Source organism: Uloborus diversus, chromosome 2, assembly GCF_026930045.1.
Source record: "Uloborus diversus isolate 005 chromosome 2, Udiv.v.3.1, whole genome shotgun sequence".
Classification (NCBI taxonomy): domain Eukaryota; kingdom Metazoa; phylum Arthropoda; class Arachnida; order Araneae; family Uloboridae; genus Uloborus; species Uloborus diversus.
In genome coordinates this window covers 216,480,939-216,507,433 of record NC_072732.1, presented here as the reverse complement: position 1 = coordinate 216,507,433, position 26,495 = coordinate 216,480,939, and the positions used below count along the sequence as shown (strand labels likewise).

General features: G+C 33.6%; 1 protein-coding gene across 1 annotated transcript; it reads left to right on the top strand.

The window, feature by feature from the left end:
• The first annotated feature begins 2,597 nt into the window (after window positions 1-2,597).
• On the top strand, window positions 2,598-26,107 carry LOC129217681 (ribonucleoside-diphosphate reductase subunit M2-like). Its single transcript, XM_054852013.1, has 6 exons — window positions 2,598-2,812; window positions 8,816-9,109; window positions 11,881-12,014; window positions 14,017-14,245; window positions 17,115-17,333; window positions 25,837-26,107. The coding sequence occupies exons 1-6, from the start codon at window positions 2,738-2,740 to the stop codon at window positions 25,987-25,989; spliced, it is 1,104 nt and encodes a 367-aa protein (XP_054707988.1). The 5' UTR covers window positions 2,598-2,737; the 3' UTR covers window positions 25,990-26,107.
• Window positions 26,108-26,495: the final 388 nt, after the last annotated feature.

Genomic DNA, 26,495 nt, shown 5'->3' with positions numbered 1-26,495 from the left:
ATGACTGAAAATCGTCTTGTTGGTCTTGCACGTATGCATATTCACAGGAATATTACAATTGATATAGATAAAGTGATTACGAGGTTTGCAAAAAGCGGCAATAAAAGGAGAAGACAATTCAGAATATAAAACTCAGTAGCGTCACTACAAGTAGGGGAGAAAGAGGGTGGATTCTGACCCGGGTGTCACCCTTCTGAGGGATGACACTCAAAACGAATATAACATTTACAGAAAATATAAGTACCGGAATTTCCCCCAAGTTTCCCCCAATTCAATCAAATTATAAAAATATACCTGAAATTAGATAACTATCTTGTATAAATAATTGAGAAAATTAAATGGTGAAACACCTTGATCAGTTTCCTCATTTTCTCCCCAAATTTTCTACCAATGGTGAAGTTCGTTCACAAACTAACCATGAAAAATACACAATTTTGTACGGTACGGCATATGTTTGTTTAACCTTTTTGAGTCACAATTGGACACTGGCTGTAGAGACAGTGGTAGTAGTCCAGTTATAGTTTATTGAAGGTGAGCATTAACCCCAACTGCAGTACATAGCGGTAATAGTTTACAACTTTTTCCGTTTCTTCATTCTCTCGAAATGACACATTGTTAGTAAAACAATTAAGTTTCTGGATCCTGTTCAACCTTGGAAGCAAAGCACTTCTCTGCTTGTCAAACTGTCTCTGTTGCCATTAAATATTACTAAAATGTAAATGAAAGTATTGAATTTTACGTGCTTCCTTCAACAATCTCTTGCATGATATTGCGCGAGTTTTATTCTTGATGATGTCAGAGCGTTAGGAGATCGCTTTTGGCTATTATATAGATATTTCTGAAGTGAAAACTTCTTAAGCCATGTTGGGCATTTTTGAAGATGGGAAAAACAATAATGTTTGTTATTGGTGATAATATCACCAATATCAGAAACATTATTGTTTCAATGTTTCTCGAACACACATATTATGTGTGTTCGTCGCTGCCACGCTGAAAATGGACTGCTAATTCTAATAAGCGCAATACGAGAATTTTTGCATGAAAATTTATTTATTCATTCATTCTTCAGACTCTTCTGAATTACTTCAATTTAAAATTGGGAAGATATTTAATGATTTGTCAGGGGGCTTTCAACATTATGTTTGCAAATGATAAAAATCTACCATTTCTGAATTTTAAAATAGAAAATTTGATTTAACGATGTTCAATGATTTGAATCTTAACACAACGAGACAAAAAACTATAATTGATGCAGTCTTTGTAAGATATTTAAATAAATTCGAAGAAAAATTGCTTATTTCCTATTTTAGTTAAAAAAAACCTGTAGTATCAATTTCGGAACTAAGTGATAATAATGATGATAATGATTGAAGAGTTGTTAAAATTGTGGATAAAAATTTATAAGTCTTATTGGTATTCATTTCTAAGAATACCAACTCCTAGAATTTCATATTACATGTGTCTGTAAATATTCGTTTTAAGCAAAAGCTTGCAATGTTTGTATGTAAAATAATATGCATTATTTTTGATGTACATTAGCGCATTAAATAAAAATTGTAATATAATTTTTTGTAGTAGTAGTTTATAATAACGAATAAACATACACCTCAATTAAAAGTATTTTCTGCATAATAAAATATTTGTTTACGATTCAAAAAATACACACGTAATTGTTCAAATTTTTACGTCAGTCAGCACTCGCGGAGTACCGTTTTTTACAAGGGGAGGAGGAGCTAATTACCATCCTCGGTGTCCCCCGTGCTAGAAACGCCGCCATAGAGCAATATTATATTTTGTTTCATACACGAGTGTATTTTTATTTTATACTTTTTTTACAAAACGGTCAAATGGCTGAATTTTTAAATGAAAAGACAATGTTTAACAAATCAAAATATAATTTTTTCCCCACTTCCTGAACTTTTTTTTTTTTTTGGGGGGGGGGGGGGGGCGCCGGCATCTCATTGGAGGGGGGCGCCAAAATGAGAATGAAATTGCCCCCCCTGAGAGAAATCCTGGATCCGCCCCTGATAAGGAGCCTCTGCGTCCTGCATTTTCATTTAGGGACAGAAGGTATGGTGAAACCTAGGCCCCCCCCCTCATGATATTTTTACCCTTTGAGTAATTAGAGTTGTTTTTGAGCACTATGGTTTCATTCAGAAACAGGGATCGGTCTCCCCTGTGCAACCGCAAGCCGTCGAAACGGTAGGGTCCCTGAAAACGTATAGGAACTCTCGTTTCCGAGCGTGTTAAGTAGCTCCGGTGTGACCTATCGATCCTTATTTCGGAATGTACCCCTTGTAACGATTGAGGATTTTCATAATTTGTTCCATGTATTGAATTAAGTTCAAAATTATTTTTTTTCTCCTCTTCTTCAACAATGTAATTTTCTTCTGGGTTTGTCGTTTTGATGAAGAATGCTTTTTATGAAGTAGAAAATGTTTTGCTGCTATGATCGAATTTTTAGAATACTAACGGAAAAAAATATATTTTTAACACAAATTTCACATTCTGTACATGTACTGCGACTGCTTCAAACATTATGTAACAAATTGAAATTTTTGGCAACATTTCGTTATTGGTTGCATATTTACGCGCGAAAGAAATTGCGCCATTCGGTGACGACAGGAAATAACAGACGGAGCCGTTAAATTGCCTGCCTTGACTTGTCTGTCGGCTGTTTTCGTTTTTCGGCTGTTTCTTGTAATTTTTGCTTGTGTTTTTAATTTATTTAGAGACGATGTCTTCAGTTAATGTACTTCAGAATAACAATTCTCTAAATCTTGCTCAGAATGATACCGACAAAGAAAATCAAGTGAGTATATTAATAGCTTGATTCTGACAAACGACGCTCAACAGTTTTCGGAAAGTTATAATCTTATAGATGTATTTATTTACTTGAATTGATGTAATAATAAACTTGAAGTTTGAATTTAGAAAGGGAATTCAAAGTTGCCTAATTAGTTCAATTCCCTAAAGTCTTAACCAAAATCCAAGTTATTATCGTTCATTATTATGATTGCAACTACCGGCAACGGTTACTAATTTGTTTAAACAATTGTCAAGGAAATTGAATCGAACGTCACGAGTATTTTCTTGAGTCATATTTAGGATACTGGTGTATGTAAACTTAAGAGATGAGACAAAGCGCTTTAAAAACATATTAAAGTTTTTAACTGTGCAAGAAAGCGAGATTTGCTGTTCAAAGCTGTAAATGTATGTCATGCGATTAGAAATGAAAATAAAATTTATAATTTGCGAGAACCTGTATCAATGAGGCTAAAACAATTAGCGAATTATTAATTGGTCTTGGTGAAATTAGCTCAGCAGCGTTGAAGTAAGTAACGAAGTGAACAAGATGCCAAGATCCGCATTAGTATTCTGTTGCTGTATAATAGGGTGGAACGAAAAAAAACAAAGTTTTTGTTTTTGAATCGTAATAGTGCAGAAAAGTTGCGATTGGTAAAAACTTACAAAACTAAACAAATTTTTTTAAAATCGGATAATATCTTCCGATCCCGCAACGAGCCTGAATATTTGAAAAAATGGAAAATTTCGTGTTTTCTTAGTGATTTTTCAAAAATTTTGTTTTAATGTTTCTTTTTAAGGTTCTAAGACGGAAAAGTTACGATTGGTGAAGCCTTCAGAAATAAAAAAAAAATTGAAATCGAATAATACCTTCTGATCCAGAAATAAGCCTAAAAAATCGAAAAAATTGAGAATTTCAGGTTTTTTTCCGAATTTTTAACATTTTTGGTTCAATGTACTTTTTCAGGCTACAGAACGGAAAAGTTACGTTTAGTGAAGACTTCAAAGCAAAAAAAAAAAAAAAAATCTTTTTGAAATAAAACAATTTCTTCCGATCGCGCAACGAACTTACATGTTTGAAAAAATATAAACTTTAAGCCCTTTTCCATCTTTTTTTTCTTTTAGTTTAACGATCCTCATAAGTTCGGTATGAAATACTAATGGAAGAACGTTTGTTTATAAAACAAATGTGATATTTTAATATTAGCCTGCCTGTAAAACTGTTCACATGGCCCTTTAACCCCGCGAGACTCATATTTGTTTATGCCGCTCAGTACAGTGTATGCATCTAATATGCACCCATTAGTGCCTCTCGATCTTGAATTTATGAGCTTTTTAGTTGACTTGTGTCTATAGGTATCTTACTTAAATGAATAAAGCAGTCGTGCTGGCATCTGTATTTCTCAATGTTTCTAAAATGTGCGTGTGATGTCGATTTGAAACATAAATCCATCTTCGCAGAAAAGAATTACGAGAAAGTCCTTTGAGTGTCCTATATTTGGCCACCCTACAGATTTTCCAACAAATAAACTCCCTACTTATGAAAATGTACTTCAAAGTTGATTTCAAGAGAGATTTGAGTTAGCTAGAAAAGTCAATAACACGAAAGTGAGTTTTTCCATTGTTAAGGACATAGTGGCGCAAAAAGTTAAATGCATCTTTGATAAGGCCTCGATTCCTACAGTTTCCCTGAAAAGAATTGCTCAGCTCAGTGATATCTTCTACAAAAAATATCTCAATTTCATAAGATCTTACAGTAACCGAGACAAGGATAAACCAAAGTTTAAAAGAAAGGACTGATAAATTTAAAAGTGAAGCAAGGAAACTCTTTGACGTATCTGCCTGTAAGTGCGTAGTGAATGTTATTAAATTTCCATGCTCATCAACCAAAGGCCCAATTTGACTGTTTCGAGCTTTCCCAGAATTAGCGTAAGCAAAAAACCTCTTAGGGTTCCCATCAATGTCATCTGCCAGCCTTTGCTCCAATTCCCTTTTCTGAATCCGTACCAAATACTTAAAATTTCGCCTTGCCTTACCATACTGGAGCCTTTCCGCACTCTGACCAGTTTCTTTAAACTTACGAAAAGTGGCTTGCTTATAATTAAGAGCTTCTTTAGTCTCCCTGGAGAACCACATGGGCCAAATTTTGGTACTAACACCTTTTCTCCTAAATGGAACATAGTCCCCAACGGTTTTAGCAAGTTTATCCTTAAATTCCGTCCACTGCTGATCTACGTCGCTATTTTCCAACCCTGACGAAAAAACCTCTTTCAAGCTCTGCCTAAGTGCAACAAAATCGGTGTTTCTGAAATTGGGCACAAACCTAAAATTATCATCTTTGCACACTTCAAATTTAACCCGGAACCTAATGCTGTTATGATCACTATCTCCAATATGCTCCCCTACACTCAACCCCTGAACAAAACTACCTATGTCACAAAAAACTAGATCCAAAATGGCCTCCTCTCGAGTTCCCTGAGTTACAACTTGATCTAAGAAACAGTCACCAATTACTTTTAAAAATTCCTCTTCTTTGCCATTACCAGGATAAAAATTATTCCAATCAATACCCGGAAAATTGAAATCCCCCATTATGATAACGGATCCCTTACTGGACATGTCACTAATAATACGGTACATCTGTTCATCTTGTCCCTGGTTTGAATTAGGTGGCCTATAAATGTTTCCAAAGCGTAGCTTTATGCCCTTACTGCTCATCAACTCCAGCCAAACCATATCAATATCAGTAGGCTTATCATTTATGACCAATTCATTGCAAATAAAATTGTCTCTAACATAAAATAAAACCCCACCACCTCTTTTACCTACTCTATCCTGTCTGAATAAATTATACCCAGCAATATGTAATAACTCTGCATCAGATTCGGTAGCCCATGTCTCTGTAATTCCGATAACATCCAACTTCTCATCCATAACTATGCTTTTCAATTCATCCATCTTGTTCCTAATACTGCGAGCATTGGTATAGAAAACTTTAAGCATGCCTAAGTTGCTTTTATTTAACACCCTGAAATTTCCTAAATTACAATTGTTAACATTACTACTCTTGTTTGTCACTTTATTTCCATTTCTAGCAATACCCAAAAACATATCATTCTCTCGATACCTGGTGCTTGAACCATGCCCCCCATTCCAACTTAGTTTTTTGACTCCAAAGCCCTTAAAATTAATCCACTAACCATTTTGACCCCTGTAGAGCTCAGATGCAGGCCATCCCTAGCAATCCAATCCCGTTTACAATGACTCCATACATCAATGAACCTGATACTGCGCTTTTCGCAAATTGACTTCAGTAGCAAGTTCATACACCTCGCACGTTGATTTAGCCAGCTCCTATGCACTCCATACCTGGGAAGCAAACCAACCACTTGGACATTTGTCGAAAAGCTGGTTGCTTTATCCAACAGGGATTCCCATTCCCTAGAAAACTCCTCATTTTTACTGTGGCCTACATCATTTGTTCCCACCCACAAAGTAACCATGTCCTCCTTATTCAATACTCCCTTCTTTTCAGCAACCATATTAACGTCTTTTACCCGCGCCCCTGGTAAACAACACCTAGCCACCTTACGCTTTACTCTCCCAACTGTGTTACCCACCTCCCTTACCATAGAGTCCCCCAAAATTACACCCTTAGTTTCCCAATCTAATATGTCCTAATCGCGCGAGTAAAAATATTTGTAACATTGACTTGTAACATTAATATCAGATTAGCTTCTAGCTTGAGAGGATTTTTACAACAAAATTAAAACCAAAATATTGTTCAAATTTTTATCCCTCATTCAAAGTGCTTCTCTTACTAAAATAACTTGTATATAATTAACATGTTCGAAATAATATGTTTAATTTTATCTGCTTCTGTCGGTTTTTATTTTTTATGTGTAGAATTATTTTTTCATGTTTAAGCACTTTTCTATTTTTTTCAAAACCAGTATGAAAACTAAATTTCTGGATTTGGAACTCAAGATTAATTTAAGTCTAATAGTTTTATTTTAAAAAACCCCGCCTAATTTTAAAAGCGGATAATATCTAATATGAAGATATTATCCGCTTTTAAAAATTTTTGTTTTGTTTTGTAAGTCTTCACCAATCGCAACTTTTCTGCACTATTACAATTCGAAAATAAAAACTTCGTTTTTTTCGTTCCACCCTACTGTATAAAGGTGTTTACTGTTTGAGCAAAGTTGTAAAATTTAGTCATCTGAAGCGAAATACTTGTTGGGTACGTTTGCCAGATTTCTGAAATGTTTAACCGGGACACCGGAAAGCCCCCTCCCCCCCGCTTCGCAAGGGGTTCCGCGTCAAACGGGAATAGCACAAACCCTGGCTAGTTTTTAGAGTGTTTTATAGGGCAGTTCATTCTCAATGCATTGAATAGATTGTTACTAATTATGAACTTAAAACAGGGATAGTAAAAACCGACAGAAGCAGATAAAATTAAACATATTATTTCGAACATGTTAATTATATACAAGTTATTTTAGTAAGAGAAGCACTTTGAATGAGGGATAAAAATTTGAACAATATTTTGGTTTTAATTTTGTTGTAAAAATCCTCTCAAGCTAGAAGCTAATCTGATATTAATGTTACAAGTCAATGTTACAAATATTTTTACTCTTTTGGTCATTTGTAATCAAATTTATCTTTTACCCGTAGGTGAAGTAACGCTCTGGGATTTTGTCTGAAAACTGGGACTGTCCGGGCTATTACGCAATGTCTGGCAAGTCGATTGTTGGGTAGTGTTCTAAGTTTTCAAAGCAGCTTGCCCCCTTGAGATGTACCTTATTATTTCAAGATTAGTTATCAAATTTAATAAACAGGGAAATAATTGTGACAAAATCATTTCAGAATGTATCTAGAAGTACCGTAATTCATGTATATTATTTACGGTGTTAACTCACTAAAGGATGATATGATTTGTTTTTTTTGGAAAAACTTTTCTATTTTCAATCAAACAGCAAGAATGTTTAGAATTTTATTTTTTATGTGTAGAATTATTTTTTCATGTTTAAGCACTTTTCTATTTTTTTCAAAACCAGTATGAAAACTAAATTTCTGGATTTGGAACTCAAGATTAATTTAAGTCTAATAGTTTTATTTTAAAAAAATCCTCAAATAACAAGACAAAACCAGGATTTAACTTTTTTTTTTGGGGGGGGGGGGATATAACAGAAAAGATCAAAAATACATGACGACTATAACAGATCAAACAGTTACATAGACCTTCTGACACATCCAAATTTATTTAATGACTTAGTTCATATGTTTTGTGGACATTTTTCATTTTAATTAGCCTTATTCAATAACATTAAAAGCTTTAAATTTTCGGCAACTTTGACTCTGGCAATGTTTGAGATGACATACCTAAAAAGTTGCCAACCTTGGAGAAACAATTTGAGGATCATCTGTGGTGATTTTGAGGAGCATATTGAGATTTGCGGAGCAGCATGGTATTTTGCATTAAGTTCAATAAAAAAATTAAAACCATTTATCTAAAGTTGTTTTTGAGCTTTGATAATGATTTTAAGCACTAGCATGAAAATAAAAAGCAGCTTTAAACACTATGACATGCTTGAAAATGCTCAGCTAGGAAATGCAGAGCTAAATAACTTTCTGCATAGTTTCGCTATTTTGGTGGAGCATCTCCGCAAGATGCGGAGGAGTTGACAACCTTGCTATAACAGAAAAGAATCGTCCATAACTGAGGTTTTGTATGCTTTTGTGATTGTGTGCAACTGAAGTTTATCCTTTCATTTTAGTACAATAATATTTACAAGATCACGAATTCAAAAAGATTTTTATTATAAGATAAACTAGAAAATGTGAGTTTTTAAATAGCTTATTCTTAATTCATTGCGACCTTGAATTTTATCTTTTTATTCATGCCTATAGCAAAATTGTAACATTTCTCTCCATTTTTGAAACTGGATTTCTAATCGACCAATTCTAATTTCCAATGTTTTCTGAGTGGCAAAATATTTTGTTTTAGAACGAAATAGTTCCTACAAAATCTCAGAAGAAAAAAAGTCTTGTGAAGTCGCCTAAACCTGCAGATGAGCCCCTCCTTCGAGACAACCCTCGGAGGTTCGTCATCTTCCCCATCGAGTACCAGGACATCTGGCAGATGTACAAAAAAGCAGAGGCCTCCTTCTGGACTGCAGAAGAGGTCGATCTCTCCAAAGATCTCGGCGACTGGGAGAAGCTGAAGGATGATGAGAAGCATTTCATCTCGCACATCCTTGCGTTCTTCGCAGCCAGCGATGGCATTGTAAATGAAAATTTGGTAAGGAAAGATTCTCTTGTTTTATGCTTCTTTAAAGCTATTATGCATATCATTGCTGTATAACCTTGATTGAGCACAAAGGAAACAGAGCTGGAGCACGTAAAAGCAATTTCAGTCTCAAAAATTCAATGTCGATTTCAAAGCTTTTATAGTGTAGTGTAAAAAGTTCTTTGAAGAAACTAATTTTATCCTTGAAAAGCCATTGAAAAAAGTTTCAAATTTTGTGTGTGGACAGTGTTTATACGTAATTTCTTCAAATTAGTTCTTGTGAAAAAGTGTTGAACACCCACTGAAAATTATCTTACTCTTTGTCTTAAAGAAGGCTTGTATTTATTTTTATTGATAATATTTTAAATAAGAACATTCTGGCATATTTTACTTGTTTAAGTGTTGGGCATATGGTTACAAGATTACGATAGCTATATAATCTGATGTTCTATTCAGCAATAAGTGTTTTGTTTCTATCAGGGTTCGTACGCTCCTTCAAAACTCCTCCAATACTCCTTCATTTAGGAAATTTTTTTGAAGGGCCCTTCAAACTCCTTCATTTTGGTTTTAACTCCTTCAAAACTCCTTCTTTTTTAGTTCAAGGCTGCATAATCTTCTTTTATGACAGTAACTTAAAACACTCTGCTAGATAACTTAACTTCGCCACAAGGGCGAAGGCATAAAGGCAATTTCAATGCAGTAATTTTGTATATTTATTTTTTTCATGAAGATGTGATTTACAAATTGATCATAGAAGTCATAAAAGTTGAAGGTGAAACATTATTAGATGACTTAGACATTTCATAGGTGAAGTAAAACATGCTTAAATGGTGCTTGGCTATGTTTTAAGTTGTTTTTTCCTCCACCACACTCTCAGCAGCAAAAGTCAGTTTGTCTAATTATTTTTTAACTATTTAAAAATACTTAAGTAGGTGTATTATGTTAAGTGATTGTGTTAAAAAAATTGTTTAGTAAATCGTAGTTATATTGTAAAAAGGGTCATCCACAAGTGATGTCATGCCTTGAGGGGAGGACAGGTTCAAGAAATTGTGACAAGGGAACGAGAGAGGGTGGCAAAAAGTGACATCACACCGTTATTATAACAATATGTTTATAAAAAATATGACATGTGATACTTTGTAAAAAAGGGTGAAGGGGTCAAATATGTTGAAAAAAAGGTTGACATCGTTTAAGGACAGCCTGTTAATACTCCTTCAAAATCTCATTTTACTCCTTCAAAACTCCTTCATTTTATTTCTGAAATTGAGTACGAACCCTGTCTATAAATTAAATATAAACAGTATTCAATGGATTCGCTAAAAATATTGCAATTTTCTTTCTGAAGAGAAGTGTGGGTTGGATTTGTTGCTATTTATGGACAGCTGATAACAAACAATATGCAACTGGATAGATTTATTGATAGTTTTTAATCATCAAAATTTATTGATAATTTTTTATTGAAAGCATTATACAAATATAAAAGTGACGACCAGCAACAGGTTCTGGGCCCAGCTAGGCTGGTCCTAGTCAATTTATTAGTCCCCGATGAAGAGCAATAGCCCTCTTAAATCTATCCACCTCCTTTCTCAGTACTGCCTCTTCTGGTAAGCTGTTCTAAGTGCCCATGACCCTACTAAAGTAGTAGTTTTTCCTTATTTCCAGGTTAGCCTGAGATTTGAATAGCTTAAAACAATGACCCCTCGTCCTGCTTTCCGTGCAAAAACTTAATCCATTAACGTCATTCATTTTGATAAATTTAAACAATTGAATCATGTCTCCTCAGACTTTCCTTTGCTCCAGGCTATAAATATTAAACCTATTAAGTATGTTATTATAGTCTAAATCTGAAAGTCCGATTACTAATTTAGTTACCCTTCTTTGGACCCTTTCCAATGCAGAAATATCTTTCTTCAGATAATGCGACCAAAACTGAACAGCATACTCCAATTGAGGTCTTACTGAACTCCTATATAGAGGCAGAAGAACCTTCTTGAATAGTGAAATGATTTGATATAACATTTGTAGCTTTTGTTCTTTAAATTATTGTATCTATTTTCTAACATTCTATTTTCTATATACATATGTTTAGTTTTCGCCATAATGATTAACTCTGCCATCATAAAGATGAGCTGATTTTAAGTAAATAAGTTAGGCATTATGTGAAACAGTTACGAAAACCATGGTAATTCTAAGCTAAATATTTTTAATCTCTATTTTCGGAATTATAGGGCAGTTAAGCATAAATTATAATTACCATATGTGTATCTATTATTGAGTTAAAATTCAGGATTTATCAAAATCTTCCTTTCTGGTTGAATTTCGGATTAGGTAATTGAATCATATGTTGTCTGAAAACTTGATTAATTATTCAATTTAATGAGTTATTATTGGCTCTTTAGATAATCAAGAATATTGATAAAATATATTTTTTTAACTAAAGATTTTAATTTTGGTTAAAGCAACTTATGAGTGGAAAAATGTAGTAAGTTTTTGTTTGGACGAGAAAGCATGGAACTGTTTTTTATAACAATATGAAAGCTTAATTAAGCTCGCTGAACAATTTGTTTTGAAAAAGTAATGAAAAATATTTTTTATTCAGAGGTTAAACATTCATAGACAACTCTAATTTTCATTCCCGTCTTTTGTTAGCATATACAGATGCATAAAAGTCGCTATTCTTTTATGCAATTCTCTGCATCTTTCTGAAAGATTTTAATAACCGATTAAACAATCGATGGTTATTTTTGTTCACATTTATTGATTCAATATAAATTTCATAACAGGTTGAAAGGTTTTCTCAGGAAGTTCAAGTGACTGAAGCCAGGTGCTTCTATGGTTTTCAGATTGCCATTGAGAATGTGCACTCAGAAATGTACAGCCTCCTCATAGACACATACATCAAAGATAAACAAGAAAGGTAATTATAACTCGCTTATAAACGAAAGATCACGGAAAAACTATGCAGAAATATACCAATATTGCGTAGTGCGTACATTAAACTAATAAAATTAGAATTGAAAGAAATTTTAAATGATTACACCATTTCTTCACAAATATGAAACCATCTAGTGGCAAGAGCTTGTGACGTCAAAAAACTTTCTTTGTATGTTCCTTTTGCTCTGCTGCTGAAGTGTTTTCTTTACATTTCAATGGTGAAGCCTAAGAACATCGAATTAGCACATTCCAAAAAAAAAAAAAAGTTGCAAGGCTTTACACTTTCTCAAGTCATTAGGGCTTGATAAGTATGATTTAGTCTTTTTTTTTCATTTAATAAGATGTTTAAATAATGAAAGTGCTCATTTTAAAAGCATATAGCTCGTAAAAAAATAGTCTTTCATACTTTTGAAGCAAATTTCAGACATTTTAAGTGGTGGGTAAATGTAGAATAGAAGAAAGCACATTTTTATAAGTGAATCTTATTCAATGACAAATATTGAGTATTTCGGCTATGAGCACATACCACCATAACTGATATTTTGGCCAGTCTTACTCAAAGTTATTTATAAATGTAGATAGAATATAAGCTGAACCTGGCCATTGATTAAAAAAAAAAAATGTAGCAATGGAAGAGTTCTATTTCTTTTATTTATTTATTTTTGTTGGTATTCAAACTTTCAAAAGTGATTTATCAGTTTGATTTTAAAGCTGCTTGAATTGGTAAGTTGAAATTTGATTATAATGTAAGAAAAATAAGTTTTGGAATGGTTAAATACTATTTGGTGTATTTTTGAAAATAGTTGAATTCAGCTAGCATGACCATCAATAGTTTTTAATATGCTCATAACTAAAAAAGTATGACCAATTGACCATAACTGGTAAAACAAGTGTATTCCAATTTATGTCGGAAAATATTTAAACTATAGTTGAAAATTAATGAAACTACTACAAAAAGTGCAATTTCTAAATTCTAACACAGTTAGACTTAGTTTTTCCATTAACTAGAACTGCAACACCACAGTTCAACAACAATCCAAATTTAAAAAATCGATAATCATGTCCATAACTAGTCAGTTACTCTACTTTTTCTCAAACTCACAATTGCCCTTGTTATTGAAAAAAAATTGAAAGGGGATTTTTTCAATCCACATTTCAAGTTTTTAAACCAGCTGATGTGTGCAACGTATGACTTCCTTTTACTCAAATTTGATGTCATTTTCCCAATATTGGCAATTTTAATGTTATTCAATAGTTTACTTTCTAAACATCACCAACAGTGGCCAAATTGAAACCAATTTAAAAAAAAAAGAAAAATCGCCAAATTTGTTGCCAAAATGGCGAGAAAACTTGGCAACCAAAACACTGGCAATATATCGCCAAGTGTCCGCTAAATTATAACACCTTTTGAGTTTACATCGAAATTGACAATGATTTTCCCCCAAAAAGGGGCAAAAGGCCCCTTTAGAAGCACTCAAATGTAACCAAAAGGGGAGGTGCACAACTAGACCCCACTAGGAGTCTACGTACCAAATTTCAACTTTCTAGGACATACCGTTCTTGAGTTATGTGACATACATACGCATGCACGTACATACGTACATACAGACGTCAGGAGAAAACTCATTGTAATCAACTCCGGAATCGTCTAAATGGATATTTCGCAGGTCTATACGTTCTTAGGCCATGTGTGGCCTAAGGCCATCCATGTGTTATCCATGGGGCCCCCACATTAGGCCATCCATGTGTGGTCGAGTCGTAAAAAACCTCGACATTTATTCGGGGGTGAGCAAAATGGAAATTAAGTTGATTTTTTAGTGAATTTTTTTCGTGAACACAATACTTCCTTTTTTGCAAAAGGAAGTAAAAATTAAAAGTTAAAGTTTTGCTTGGTATGCAATTGACTATTTAAATACCATTTATTATGTGTATCGTTTCACAATGCTTTTTTTTTTTGAACTACATGTCTGCTTGTTCTCTTCCAGGGAAAAGTTGTTCAATGCCATCGAGACCCTCCCTTGCGTGAAGAAGAAGGCCGACTGGGCTCTGAACTGGATCAGCTCCACAACGGCAACATTCGGTGAACGGGTGGTGGCATTCGCTGCCGTTGAGGGAATTTTCTTTTCTGGTTCTTTCGCCTCCATTTTCTGGTTGAAGAAACGGGGTCTAATGCCCGGCCTCACTTTCAGCAACGAACTCATCAGCAGGGATGAGGTAATTTAGTAATTCGGACATTGTGCTCCAATTTTTTACTGTTACTTTTTTAACAATTATTTGAGGCTGTGAGAAGGAAAAGGATGAACGTGAAGTTTTATTTAAAAGGCGCATAAAGTTAAAACCATACTGCCGTGCTAAGCACAAAAGTGGTACTTACAGTTGAGGTCAAAGTGTAAAACTGCTTTTTAAAGTTTTATGCATCCATATTTTATTCAGATACCACTTTTTCTGAAATTAAAAAAAAAAAATTCATATTCTTACTTAGATAAAATATGCTACAAAGAACCATCTAAATGAACTCAATTTTGTTAAAAAGAGCGGATGCGACTTCTGTGCTTAGCACAGCAACATAGGTCCCCTTTCTCTGAAAAGAAAATTCTTGATCAATCTGTATAGCATCATCCAATGTAGTAGCAGTTTATTAAGCTCTGTTAAATGAAATTACACTTTTTATCTTTACCAAGATGCAGTCAAATGACTTATTTTATCAAGGAAAATGTCATCTTTCTTAGATTTTGTTTGGCATAACTGAAATGCGAAATCTTTTTGCATCCTTAACAACAAGAGGCGGAAATTCTGCTTTCGAAGCTTCTAATAATTGTTTTCAAAGTGCAGACTAATATATCTGAATATTATTTTCATTTAAATTTATTTTCTTCATTTTTTGTCGAGTGGAAGATCACAAAAAATACTACGCAAACTACTGTTCTTTAAAAGACCGAAACTAATGTGCCATTAATACCTAACAATGAAAAATAAATACAACTTGTCTATTTAAAGTTTTAAACTTCATAAAAATTTTGAACTTTTGCATAGTTTTAAAATTTTGGTTGATTGAAAAATTAGGCCATTGTCAGCAATTCGAAGAAACGTAAGAGATATACATTTTATCCTTATACCGTTAACTGTTCATTTCGTTTCTTATGGAATACTTGTTTATCTGAAGGAAATAAAATCATTTTTATGCTTTAAAAGTTCTTAAAATTGCTGCAGATCATGAATAGAATGCTCTTAACCCGTAACAGGGGAGGTGAAAAAGTAGGACGTAACAGGGGACGTGAGGTCTCAGAGACCGTTCTATAAGATACATTCCTGTAATTTGCCTTAGATGTTCTTTGAACTTTTATTAGCACGGGAAAAAAAAGTTTTTTAATTTTGAATCGAAATACACCTTTTTTGAGAACATTTTGCTAGAGTCTTACGTTTTTTCTAGAAAAATCGCATGCTGCAGTAAATAACGTACTACTCGCAATAAAAATGAATCTGTTATTTATTAATGATTTCATTTTAGTTATTAAATGCGTAAAAAACATTTTAACACTGGGAAAATTGATTATATCACCTTACTGAAAAATTTTGACATCACCTAAACTATTAGTATATCGCGTCGTATTTCCAGAAATAATTAAGCTCTCATTGTCCCTTTAACATTCATTGCGTACCTTTTAAGAACATTTTAAACAAGTAGCAACCTTATTTCGAACAGTTTACATCTCTTCCGCATAACGCGGATCAAATAAATCGATATTTGCAGTGCAAAGGTTAGAAGCCGTGTCTACTACTGCTGAAAGTTGAAGAGGAACTGAAGGGGAGGAGAGGTCTCACAGACCGCTCCTAAAGAATGCAATGAAATTTAAACCAGATGCACATGCCAAAAGATACTGATAAGCAAGGGGGGTGTTCAAGGTCACAAAACAAAAAGCTATTGGGAAAAACCATTCAATCGGACTGAAAATGAAGTAGGGGTGGTGGGATAAACTTTTGAGCAGTTTGTGAGACCTCTCCTACCCAGTTACGGGTTAAATCACTTAAGTAGTAATATCTGATATTTTTGGTGAATAGTTATGTAGAAATATTCTCTAACAATATAGTTTTTGACCTGTAGAATAATTTGACAAATGTTTCTGGTTAAGTCTTTATTAGTCTAATTTTTGATTTTGACTCTTTTTTTTTTCATCAAAATGATGAGCAACTCTGTTATTACTATAAATAAAACGCTTTCAGTGTTAAAACATATCGTATAACATCTTATTTGCAAGGACGGATACAAGGGAGGAGCAATGTGGGCGACCGTCCCCTCCTTGAGCCGAGATGCAGGAACTCTCTTTTGGCATATGAAGTTCGAAAAACATAATTTTAGACACGATCTTCAATATTGTTACAAAAAAAAGTTCTCCCTCGGAATTTTTTCAGAATTTTAATCTATACTGTAGATGTAATCGTGGCACATCTCTTAACACTGTGACAGGGATCGAGACTTTGCAATGGAAGTTTTTTGAAGTTCCAAAAACTCTATTTTGACTATCTTAGATGACATATGACGGGTTTCGAGGGCTGTCCCCTAGAACGTTTTTTAAATTGAAATCCAAAAAGAGCAATTATAGGACACCTTTGATGACTTTTTTTTAGAAATGAAAGTTCCAAACTTAAAAAAAAACCCCCAAAAAAAGCCATATTTTGAGACAATCTTTCATGATGTTAGGAAGGAGGAGGTTTTGAAATCTATAAAAGGGTAAGTATCAGAAATCAATCGTCCCCTTCCTTGAATATTTTCTGGATCCGTCCTTGTTTATTTGCAATCTATTTTGAGCTTGAGAAACGAATTAACAAGGTTTAATGTTAACAGAAATTAATGCTCACTTCTAACCATTTTAAAATGAACATTCACGAATGATTTGTTTGAATAAAATTAGGGACATTGTATGTGAAAAACATGCTTCTACTTGGCTTTGATGTTGGTCAACTAGTCCTTGGTCATGTCCAGATGTGCTTCTGATAACATGCCTAAGTTTTCTCCTTTCACTGTTTCAGTTTGTGCCAACAGACTCTTGGAGTTTCACTTTGTAATCTAGAATTTCTTTTCCAGGGTCTCCATTGTGATTTTGCATGTCTCATGTTCAGCCATCTTGTAAATAAACCATCTGAAAAGAGGATAGTGCAGATAATATCTGATGCAGTGACGATCGAGCAAGAATTTTTGACTGAAGCCTTGCCCGTCGCTCTCATCGGAATGAACAATAAACTCATGAAACAATACATTGAATTTGTAGCTGATAGACTTTTAGTGGAACTGAGTTGTGAAAAAGTAAGTGCTTTACATTTATGTTTCAATTTTTCGAAATCTTGTGGATTCCTGCCTGGTATTTTACCATTTATGAATGATTTCCTCCCTCTTTTTTTATTGGGTCTAGTCCACTTTTTTCCAGGGTTTAAGCTGGGTTCAAAAGTTCTTTAGCATAAAAGCTAAAATTGAGGGAAAAATGTTAGCAAAATGCTAAAATGTTACACATTCTCATATATTTATATATGCCTCAGTGTGTTTCATCTCCAGTTGAAAATAAAATTCATATTTCATCTGTGGCATCTTTGAAGAAATAAGTACAACAGCTATTTTTTTAAAACATAAAATAAAAAATGAAAACACTATTGGTGTTTAGAACGTTGCAGTCCTCTCCTCCTAATAAAGCAGTTATTGGGGGGGACATAATGCTGGATAAGACTAATAGTTATTGAACATAATTGTAGTTTAAACATCTTAGCTAAGATATAAACAAGATTAAGTTGATTATTGCCATGCATTCTTCAGGGTTCGTACGCCTCCTGAAAATCCTGAACTGAATTTTTGTTTTAACCTCCTGATTTTCCCCCTCTCCTGAAAATAATTTTCAACAACAATCGCTAATTTTAATTCCATGTCATCTCCATTTAAGCAGCCACATTGAATTGCTGGCAATCAATCAAAATCCTCGTATTATACATAGCACCCAGTGCTTTTCGCAAAGACATGGGGTGTGTTCGAACCAACTGACCTGTTACTGTTAAAACATGCCCATTACGGTTTGTAACTGCCACTACAGAACGAACCAAGAGCATGTGCTAGTTTTTGTGTTAATAGCAACAGCTAGTAAGCATATTTTCTATATTGCTAATAAGTAGTGTTACTGCTATTTTGTAGTATATTTACTACAGATAATATGCCGATATATATAATAATTTCGAGCATTACTGTTATTTTCAAATATTTTGAATCTAATTTTTAATACTTTTTTTTTGATTGAATAGTGTGTGAAAAAAAATTACTAATAGATTAAAAATTTGACAGCAAAGTAGATTAAATGTTACTGAAAGTAATTTTCTTGTAAAAACTGCTCGTGTTATTACTCTTGAAATTTTTGCTTTTGACTCCTGAAAACTCCTGAAATTCATTTTGTCTGGAAGAGTATGAACCTTGATTCTTCATCTCTAGGTTCATAAATTTCTTTTTTTTTTTAAATTAATTTATTTTTTATTTGAGCAAAAAAGCGAAAATCGCTTTATTTTCGCAGTTCAGATAGTGTTTTCGCATTATGCGAAAAATGCAACCGTAGCGAAAACTCTGCTTTTTCCACAAATATGATGTTTAAATGAAGTGTAAGCTCTAACAAAAAATTGGACCAAATTGAGTAGGGGAGGGAATGAGTAAATATAGAAAAACAATGTGATGATTTTTGTGATATTGAGAGAAGGGAAAAACCTATAGAGGATTTTTAAAAATTCAATAAGGTTTTGTTCTTTTATTACCATACAGATAAACTAATGTAATACTTTTTTGTTATTAAATTTTATTAAATGCTATTAGAAAAGTGATAAACTTTTACTCAAGACATTGCCATTAATTTATTTAATTTCATTACCATTTTACATATTTTGTTATTTGGCATTTCGGTACTCTTTTGATAGCTGAGAGATTAATTTGATTTTGTCATGAGTACTTTTAGTAATGTCTTGTGTAAAAGGTCATTTATCTCATAAAATTTAATGCATAAATTTTATCCCCTACTGGAACTTGCTAAAAATTTTAATGAAGGAATGTGTAATATGCATACAGTCTCCTCAATATGATTTACAAATGCTTTTAGTAGTATCCACAAATTTCATTTTTATGTTTGTGTGACACCTAGTCACACTTGCTTTTTTTTCCTATCAAAAATGCAATTTTTGTCCCTCCTCCTATTTCTTTGAAGACTGTTTCAAAGCAGAGTTGTGGCATGGTTTTGGACACTACGGTAAAAACCCTGATTTTTACCAAATCCCTTATGTCCAAAACTATATTTTTTAGAGAAATTATATTTTGTGAGAAAACATCAAAAACAGAATACAATGTATCAAAGTAATGTTTTATATTGAACATTTATTCAGTGTGACCATTCAACTTAGTAATACAACTGATTTTAATCCAGTTGAATAGAAGTGAAATTCTTGATTAAAATTTTCTGTTTGTATGCATGAGTTTAATTTTTTTGGTTGACAATTGTAACCAAACTTTCCTACATTTATGCATGTGTGCAAATGAAAGTATTAAAAATATAGTGCAATAATTGACTTAAATGCAATAAATGAGTTTCAGCTGAAGAAAAACTATGTTTGAGACTCTTCTACAGATTTTCTTCTCTCGATTATGGTGCCATATCATGATCTAAAACAAATTAACACCAATCTACTTTAGGAAATACCAATAATTTATTTGCAAAAACATGAAGAAAGGTTTTGTTTAATATAGTAGCATAAAGTATTACATTAAAAATATGAAATAAAAATTGCGCAAGTTTCAAAAAAATTAAATGCTTAACATATCATCATCAGTTTATTGTTCTTTTATCAATGATTTAGAAAAGAATTTGAGTTGAAATATCATGTAAAACTTACTATATGCAGATCTAATTTGAAAAAAGAATTAAACTTTCTTTGCTCCTAAATATTACACATTTAATAGCACTCCTTTGAGTAGTTATAAATAGGACTATTTATAAAATAATTTGTAATGAACATTTCAGAGAAAAATATCATTAAATACATATTAAAAATTATAACTATATTTGTGCATTTCAAATGTTGCCGTAAATACAAATTGATGTGTGGAGTAAATGTAAACGCGATTGGATTGCTAGGGATGGCCTGCATCTGAGCTCTACAGGGGTCAAAATGGTTAGTGGTTTGGTTTTAGAGGCTTCAGAATCAAAAAACTAAGTTGGAATGGGGGGCATGGTTTTAGGAGCAGAATTCGAAAGGGTATTAACTATTTGGATTTTAGTAGAAACGGAAATAGGGTGGCTAATAAGAGAAAAGATTTTAACAGTTGGGATTCAAATAATCGTGCAGCATTAGATAAAAGTAAGATGGGCTTACTTAAGGTTTTTTATACAAATGCTCGTAGTATTAGGAACAAGATGGAAGAATTGAAAAGCATAATTATAGATGAGAGGTTGGATATTATTGGAGTTACTGAGACATGGGCTACCAACAGTGATGATGATTTATTATCTATTGCTGGGTATAATTTGTTTAGACAAGATAGAGTAGGTAAAAGAGGTGGTGGGGTTTTATTTTATGTCAGAGACACTTTAACTTGCAATGAATTGGTAATTAATGATAAACCTAATGAGATTGATATGATTTGGCTGGAGTTGATGAGCAATAAGGGAAACAAACTACGTTTAGGGAACATTTATAGGCCACCCAACTTAAGCCAGGGTCAAGATGAACAGATGTTTAGTATTATCAGTGACATTTCAAGCAAGGGGTCAGTCATTATAATGGGAGATTTTAATTTTCCAGGAATTGATTGGAATAATTTTTACTATAGTAATAGCAGAGAAGAGGAATTTTTGAAAGTAATTGGTGACTGTTTTTTAGATCAAATTGTAACTCAGGGTACTCGACAGGACGTGATTTTGGATCTCGTTTTCTGTGATATGGAAAGTTCTGTTCAGGGGTTATGTATAGGGGAACACATTGGAGACAGTGACCACAACAGTATTAGGTTTGGGATTAAATTTGATACGCACAAAGTAGAGAATTTTAGGTTTGTGCCCAATTTCAGAAATACTGATTTTGTGGCACTTAGGCAGAGTTTGAAAGCAGTTTTTTCTTCTGGATTGGACAATAGCGATGTGAATCTTCAGTGGGCAGAGTTTAAGGAAAAGCTAGCGAAAACGGTTGGGGATCATGTTCCTTTTAGGAGAAAGGTAGTCAACACTAAAATTTGGCCAATGTGGTTCTCCAGGGAAACTAAAGACGCTCTAAATTACAAGCAAGCTGCTTTTCATAGGTTTAGAGAAACTGGTCACAATGCAGATAGGCTCCAATATTGTAAGGCAAGGCGTAAATTTAAGTATTTGGTGCGGATTCAGAAAAGAGAGTTGGAGCAAAGACTGGCAGATAACATAAACAGGAATCCCAAGAGGTTTTTTGCATACGCTAATTCAGGGAAAGTTCGAAATAGTCATATTGGGCCACTGGTTGATGAGCACGGAATTTTAATTCAGGATGATAGTGATATTGCTAATGTTCTTAATAACTTTTTTTCGAGTGTTTTTAACGATAACTGTATCTCAACAGTTGACACCAACAAGACACAAGCTATAGTACAGTTTGAGGACTTTGTATTTTCCAGGGATGACGTTTTACTTCATTTGAAAAAAATTAAAGAGACTAAGGCTCCGGGACCTGATAATATTTATCCAAAAATTTTACTTGAATGTGCGGAGGAATTAGCAGATGTAATCGTAAATATTTTCAATGCTTCTTATAACTCGGGGACAGTGCCAGAGGACTGGAAGCTGGCTAACATTACACCGCTCTTCAAGAAAGGGTCTAAAGGGAGTGTGGGAAATTATAGACCTGTGAGTCTAACTTCGGTGGTTTGCAAAATTTTTGAAACATTGATAAAAATTAAGATAGTAAATTTTCTAGAGACTAATAATCTATTGACTAGTTTTCAGTACGGTTTCAGGAAAGGCAAATCTTGTGCAACTAATTTATTACATTTCTATGACAAAGTTACCATGGCTTTGAACACTAAGAAGCCTGTAGATGTTGTTTACATTGATTTTCAAAAAGCTTTCGATAAGGTACCGCATGTTGCTCTACTTAGCAAATTAGCTGATATAGGAATAGGAGGGAAAACTTTCATTTGGGTAAAAAACTGGCTGACCGGAAGGAAACAAAGGGTAGTTGTAAGGGGAAATTATTCTAATTGGAGTGAGGTTTTAAGCGGGGTTCCTCAAGGATCAGTGTTAGGGCCTGTTTTGTTCATTGTTTTTATGAACGATATTCACAAAAATATTTCTGGGAACATGAATTGTTTTGCTGATGATGTCAAAGTTATGGGGACTGTAGATAATGAAGAACAAGCAAAACAGCTGCAAGAGGATCTAGATCATATTACGGAGTGGGCTGATAAATGGGGTATGGCTGTTAATGTTGGGAAATGTCAAGTGCTACATTTAGGGCATGGAAACAAGTGTACAAGTTATTATTTGTAAGGTTCAGTCATTAGTCAGGCAGACAAAGTTACTGATCTGGGGGTCTTAATAAGTCAGGATTTAAAGTTTAGCCAACAGTGCAGCATTGCTAGTAACAAGGTCAATAAGATGCTTGGGTTTATCAATAGATCTATTTCAAACAAATCTAAAGAAGTTCTTCTGCCCTTATATAGAAGTTTGGTAAGACCTCATTTGGAGTATGCTGTTCAGTTTTGGTCTCCTTATCTTAAGAAAGACATTAATGCATTGGAAAGGGTTCAAAGGCGAGCTACAAGGCTAATAAATGGACTTTCTCACTTAGACTACGATTCCAGGCTTAGAAGATTAAAAATGTACAGTCTTGAGCAAAGTAGAGACCGAGGGGACATGATTCAGCTGTTTAAATTTTTTAAAATGAAAGATGTTACGGGGCTGAAGTTTAGCACTGAAAACAGGACAAGGGGTCATTGTTTTAAGCTATTTAAATCTCAGGCTAACATGGATATTAGGAAAAATTATTATTATAGCAGGGTAGTGGAACCTTGGAACAGTTTACCGGAAGAGGTGGTAATGAGCAAGGGAGTAGCTAGTTTTAAGAGGGCCATTGATCTTCACTGGGGATTGTAAATTGACTAGGACCAGTCTAGCTGGGCCCAGAGCCTGTTGCTGGTCGTCACTTTTGTATTTGTATTAAATTAGATCCCTTTAGACTTTTGGACAGTAAAAACCACCTATTCTGTCCCAAACGCTAACTTTGTTTCAAATATTTTGCAATCCAGGCTATTAAAAAATCTTGTTGTATCTTATACTTTAAGTGGAGCATTTACACTTTCCTTTTTATGATTAAACCAGCCAATACTGATCTAAAGAAATGAGCTCTTGTTGGATGAATTAATGCCCATAATCCCTTTTGGTAGAAAAGGAAATTTTTAGCATTCAGGAACTGATACTTCCCATAGATTGTCAATTGAAGCTTGGTTGATTGTGATGCTCCATAAGGCTTTGATTTTCAAACCGTTTTTGAAAGTAACAATACTTTAAATCAAGGCAAAAATCGATTTTGTGTTATATAAAAAAAAGATAATTTTCGAAAAATGCATATGCTTATGGCATATGTACTGTATTACTGTGCCTTAAAATAGCATTTAGTGTGATATTAAAATTAAAATGTTTAGTATTTTCTCTCCTTTTTATTGGCAATTATCTCTGAAAAATTTCAGTGCTCAAAAGATAAAATAGATATCTTCATTTTTTTTTAAACAAAAGAACTGATTAATCATACTAAAAAGTTTAAGAACATAGTCCAATTAAATGTAAAAGTTGCAAATTTTGTGAAATTTTTTGGTTAATAATTGGTGGTAAGAGAAATTCTTGACTAATTATGCAAAAGAAAAAAATCAGCAAATAAAGTAGGAAGATTGACTTTCTTCCAATTGGTATATTGATTTTTTTTTTTTTGTTGTTGTTGCTGTTGAACCCTCATGTTGTTTAATTTTTCAAAACTTTTCATCTGTTTTGACTTTGTTCAGTCTTATTTCATCCTCTCCAGCCAGTTTTCAAGAACAAAACAGCTTGTGCTGCCATCTAGCAAGTGAAAACTGAGTAACACTAGAATCAAACTGCTTTTGAAAGCATTTTAAAATTGAAAATACTGCAATGCTCTAGCTAGGAAATTCGCATTCTCAATTCATTCAAGTCAGATGGTTGCAATATTTTAATCTGTAATTTTCACTTTTGGAATTTTTCTCTTAATTAAAAATTATTGCTTTAAAATACATGCCTTATCATTGTTAGAAGTGTGCATTACCATTATTTGTATTGGATGCAATGCATAATTTATTTTTGGAAGTGTTTTTGTTTCTAATGCATTTACTTGCTTGACTTGATTTTAAAAACTTCTCTAAGAAGAGAAAATGTTCAAAAAATTTCTCCGGCATGTGAAAGGAATTGCTAGTTTAGTAGTGTGTTGAAAGGCAAGTGAATATTAATGAGACAAAATCAGTTTTGTGTGAAGTGGATTCTAGCCGCAGACATGAAATCTTCCATATGGAAAGAATACTCAGAAATCGAATCTTATTTCGCTGGGCTTGATGGTGAAAGTGAAATTCTTGGAAAGAGAGGGAAGAAAAGATTTCAAGAAAACTTATTCCATTTTTTTCCACTTCAGGAGAATAGTGTTATATTCTTGTGAATAGTTACAGTACAACCTCGTTAATCCAGACTAACTGGAGCTAAAGGCAATACGGTTAAAAAGCGAAACACAGTCTTAAATAAGCAGACCTGCCGTTTGTTAAAGCAAGAAATAATGCTTTGTATCAAAACTACACAATATCGTTTCTCGCAAATATTTGATCATTTATCATTCAGCTGCAGTGGTGTCCGAGGACCGACTCTCAAAGTTTGCCAAATTGTTTGTGTATGTTTAATCAAAACGAAAGCTAAATATTTGGCATAGTTATAGTTTTGTTCTTGCAATCATAATTTAGAATAATTATTTAAGTTGATATAATTTTTTAAACTCTTCAAATTTGATCTACAAAAAAAAAACATAAAATTAATTTGAATTTTGACATCTTGAATTCAAATTATGTTTTTTGCAATCACGAGTGTGTGTATGGTGTATGTAGGCGTGAATGTTATGTGTGTGTGTGGGGGGTATGTGTTTGTATGTGGGGGGAATGTGTTTGTGTGTGGGGGGTATGTGTTTGTGTGTGGGGGTATGTGTTTGTGTGTGGGGGTATGTGTTTGTGTGTGGGGCATGTGTATGTATGTAGGGGTGTTATGTGTATGTGTGTGTAGGCATGTGTGTTTGTGTGTGTGCTGGCATAAGTGTGTGGGTAGTTGTGTGTATGAATGTGTGTGTGTGGGGTATGTGTATGTGTGTAGGCATATGTGTTTGTGTGCAGGCATGAATGTGTGGGTAGTTGTGTGTATGTGTGTGTATGTTTTTGTGGGTGTATGTATGTGTTTGTTTGTGTGTGCGTGTGTGTGTAGTTGTGTATGTATGCGCGTGTGTGTAGGACATGGATGCAACCTGGAGACTTTGCTCGCTATAGGAGCAGCATCGTGAGGAGACGGTGATGGTGCGGAGGGTTGGCGGAGGGAAAATAAAATGATAGGAAGCCAAAAACAGTCAAGTGAGAACAATAAGCAATCGTGATTGCTCAAAAAAAAAAGAAAAAAAAAACCATCTGGATAAATGTGACTCTACTGTATAGCTGGAATAGTGTTGGATATGTACATAGTAAATACAATGAATGTGTCAGTCTGAGACTTACCTGAATCTTTCATTACTTTCTTTCTTAGATTTACAATGTTGAAAATCCTTTCGACTTCATGGAGCACATCAGCCTGGAAGGCAAGACCAATTTCTTTGAGAAGAAAGTGGGCGAGTACCAGAAGTGTGGAGTCATGTCCAAGAAGGAAGATCACTGCTTTACCCTCGATGCCGACTTTTAGTGGACTCGAATCGTCTTTTATTCACCTTACCCAGTCTCGAACTAGCTTTATCCCAACTGCTGCAGAGTCTCATTTTGTAGCTGATATTTATTCTGTATTAAAATCTATTTTATAATAATTCTCTTTGGAGTGAAATTATTTAGTTTTTTTTCTTGCGTTTGGGGTTCTGTCTGCATAATATACAACCCACTAATTTAGAGGTTAATTTAAAGTGTTAATTGTTTTTTTTTTTTTTTGGTAAAAAGTTAAATGATACACAAAACGGGATTTCTGGGTTTATGGTCGACTCTTGGAATAAAAATGATGCCTCTTTAGAACTTGTGAAAGTTGAATAAGATTACTAATCAAAGTATAAAATTAGAGTAAAAATAAATAAATATTAGTATTGTTTTTATTATCCTCAAATACACAAACTATGCAGAATTTTAATTGGCTGGTTTCTTAGAATGTTAACTTAGATTTGAATGGGGGAAAACACAATAACGCATAAAATTGCTCCTGTTATG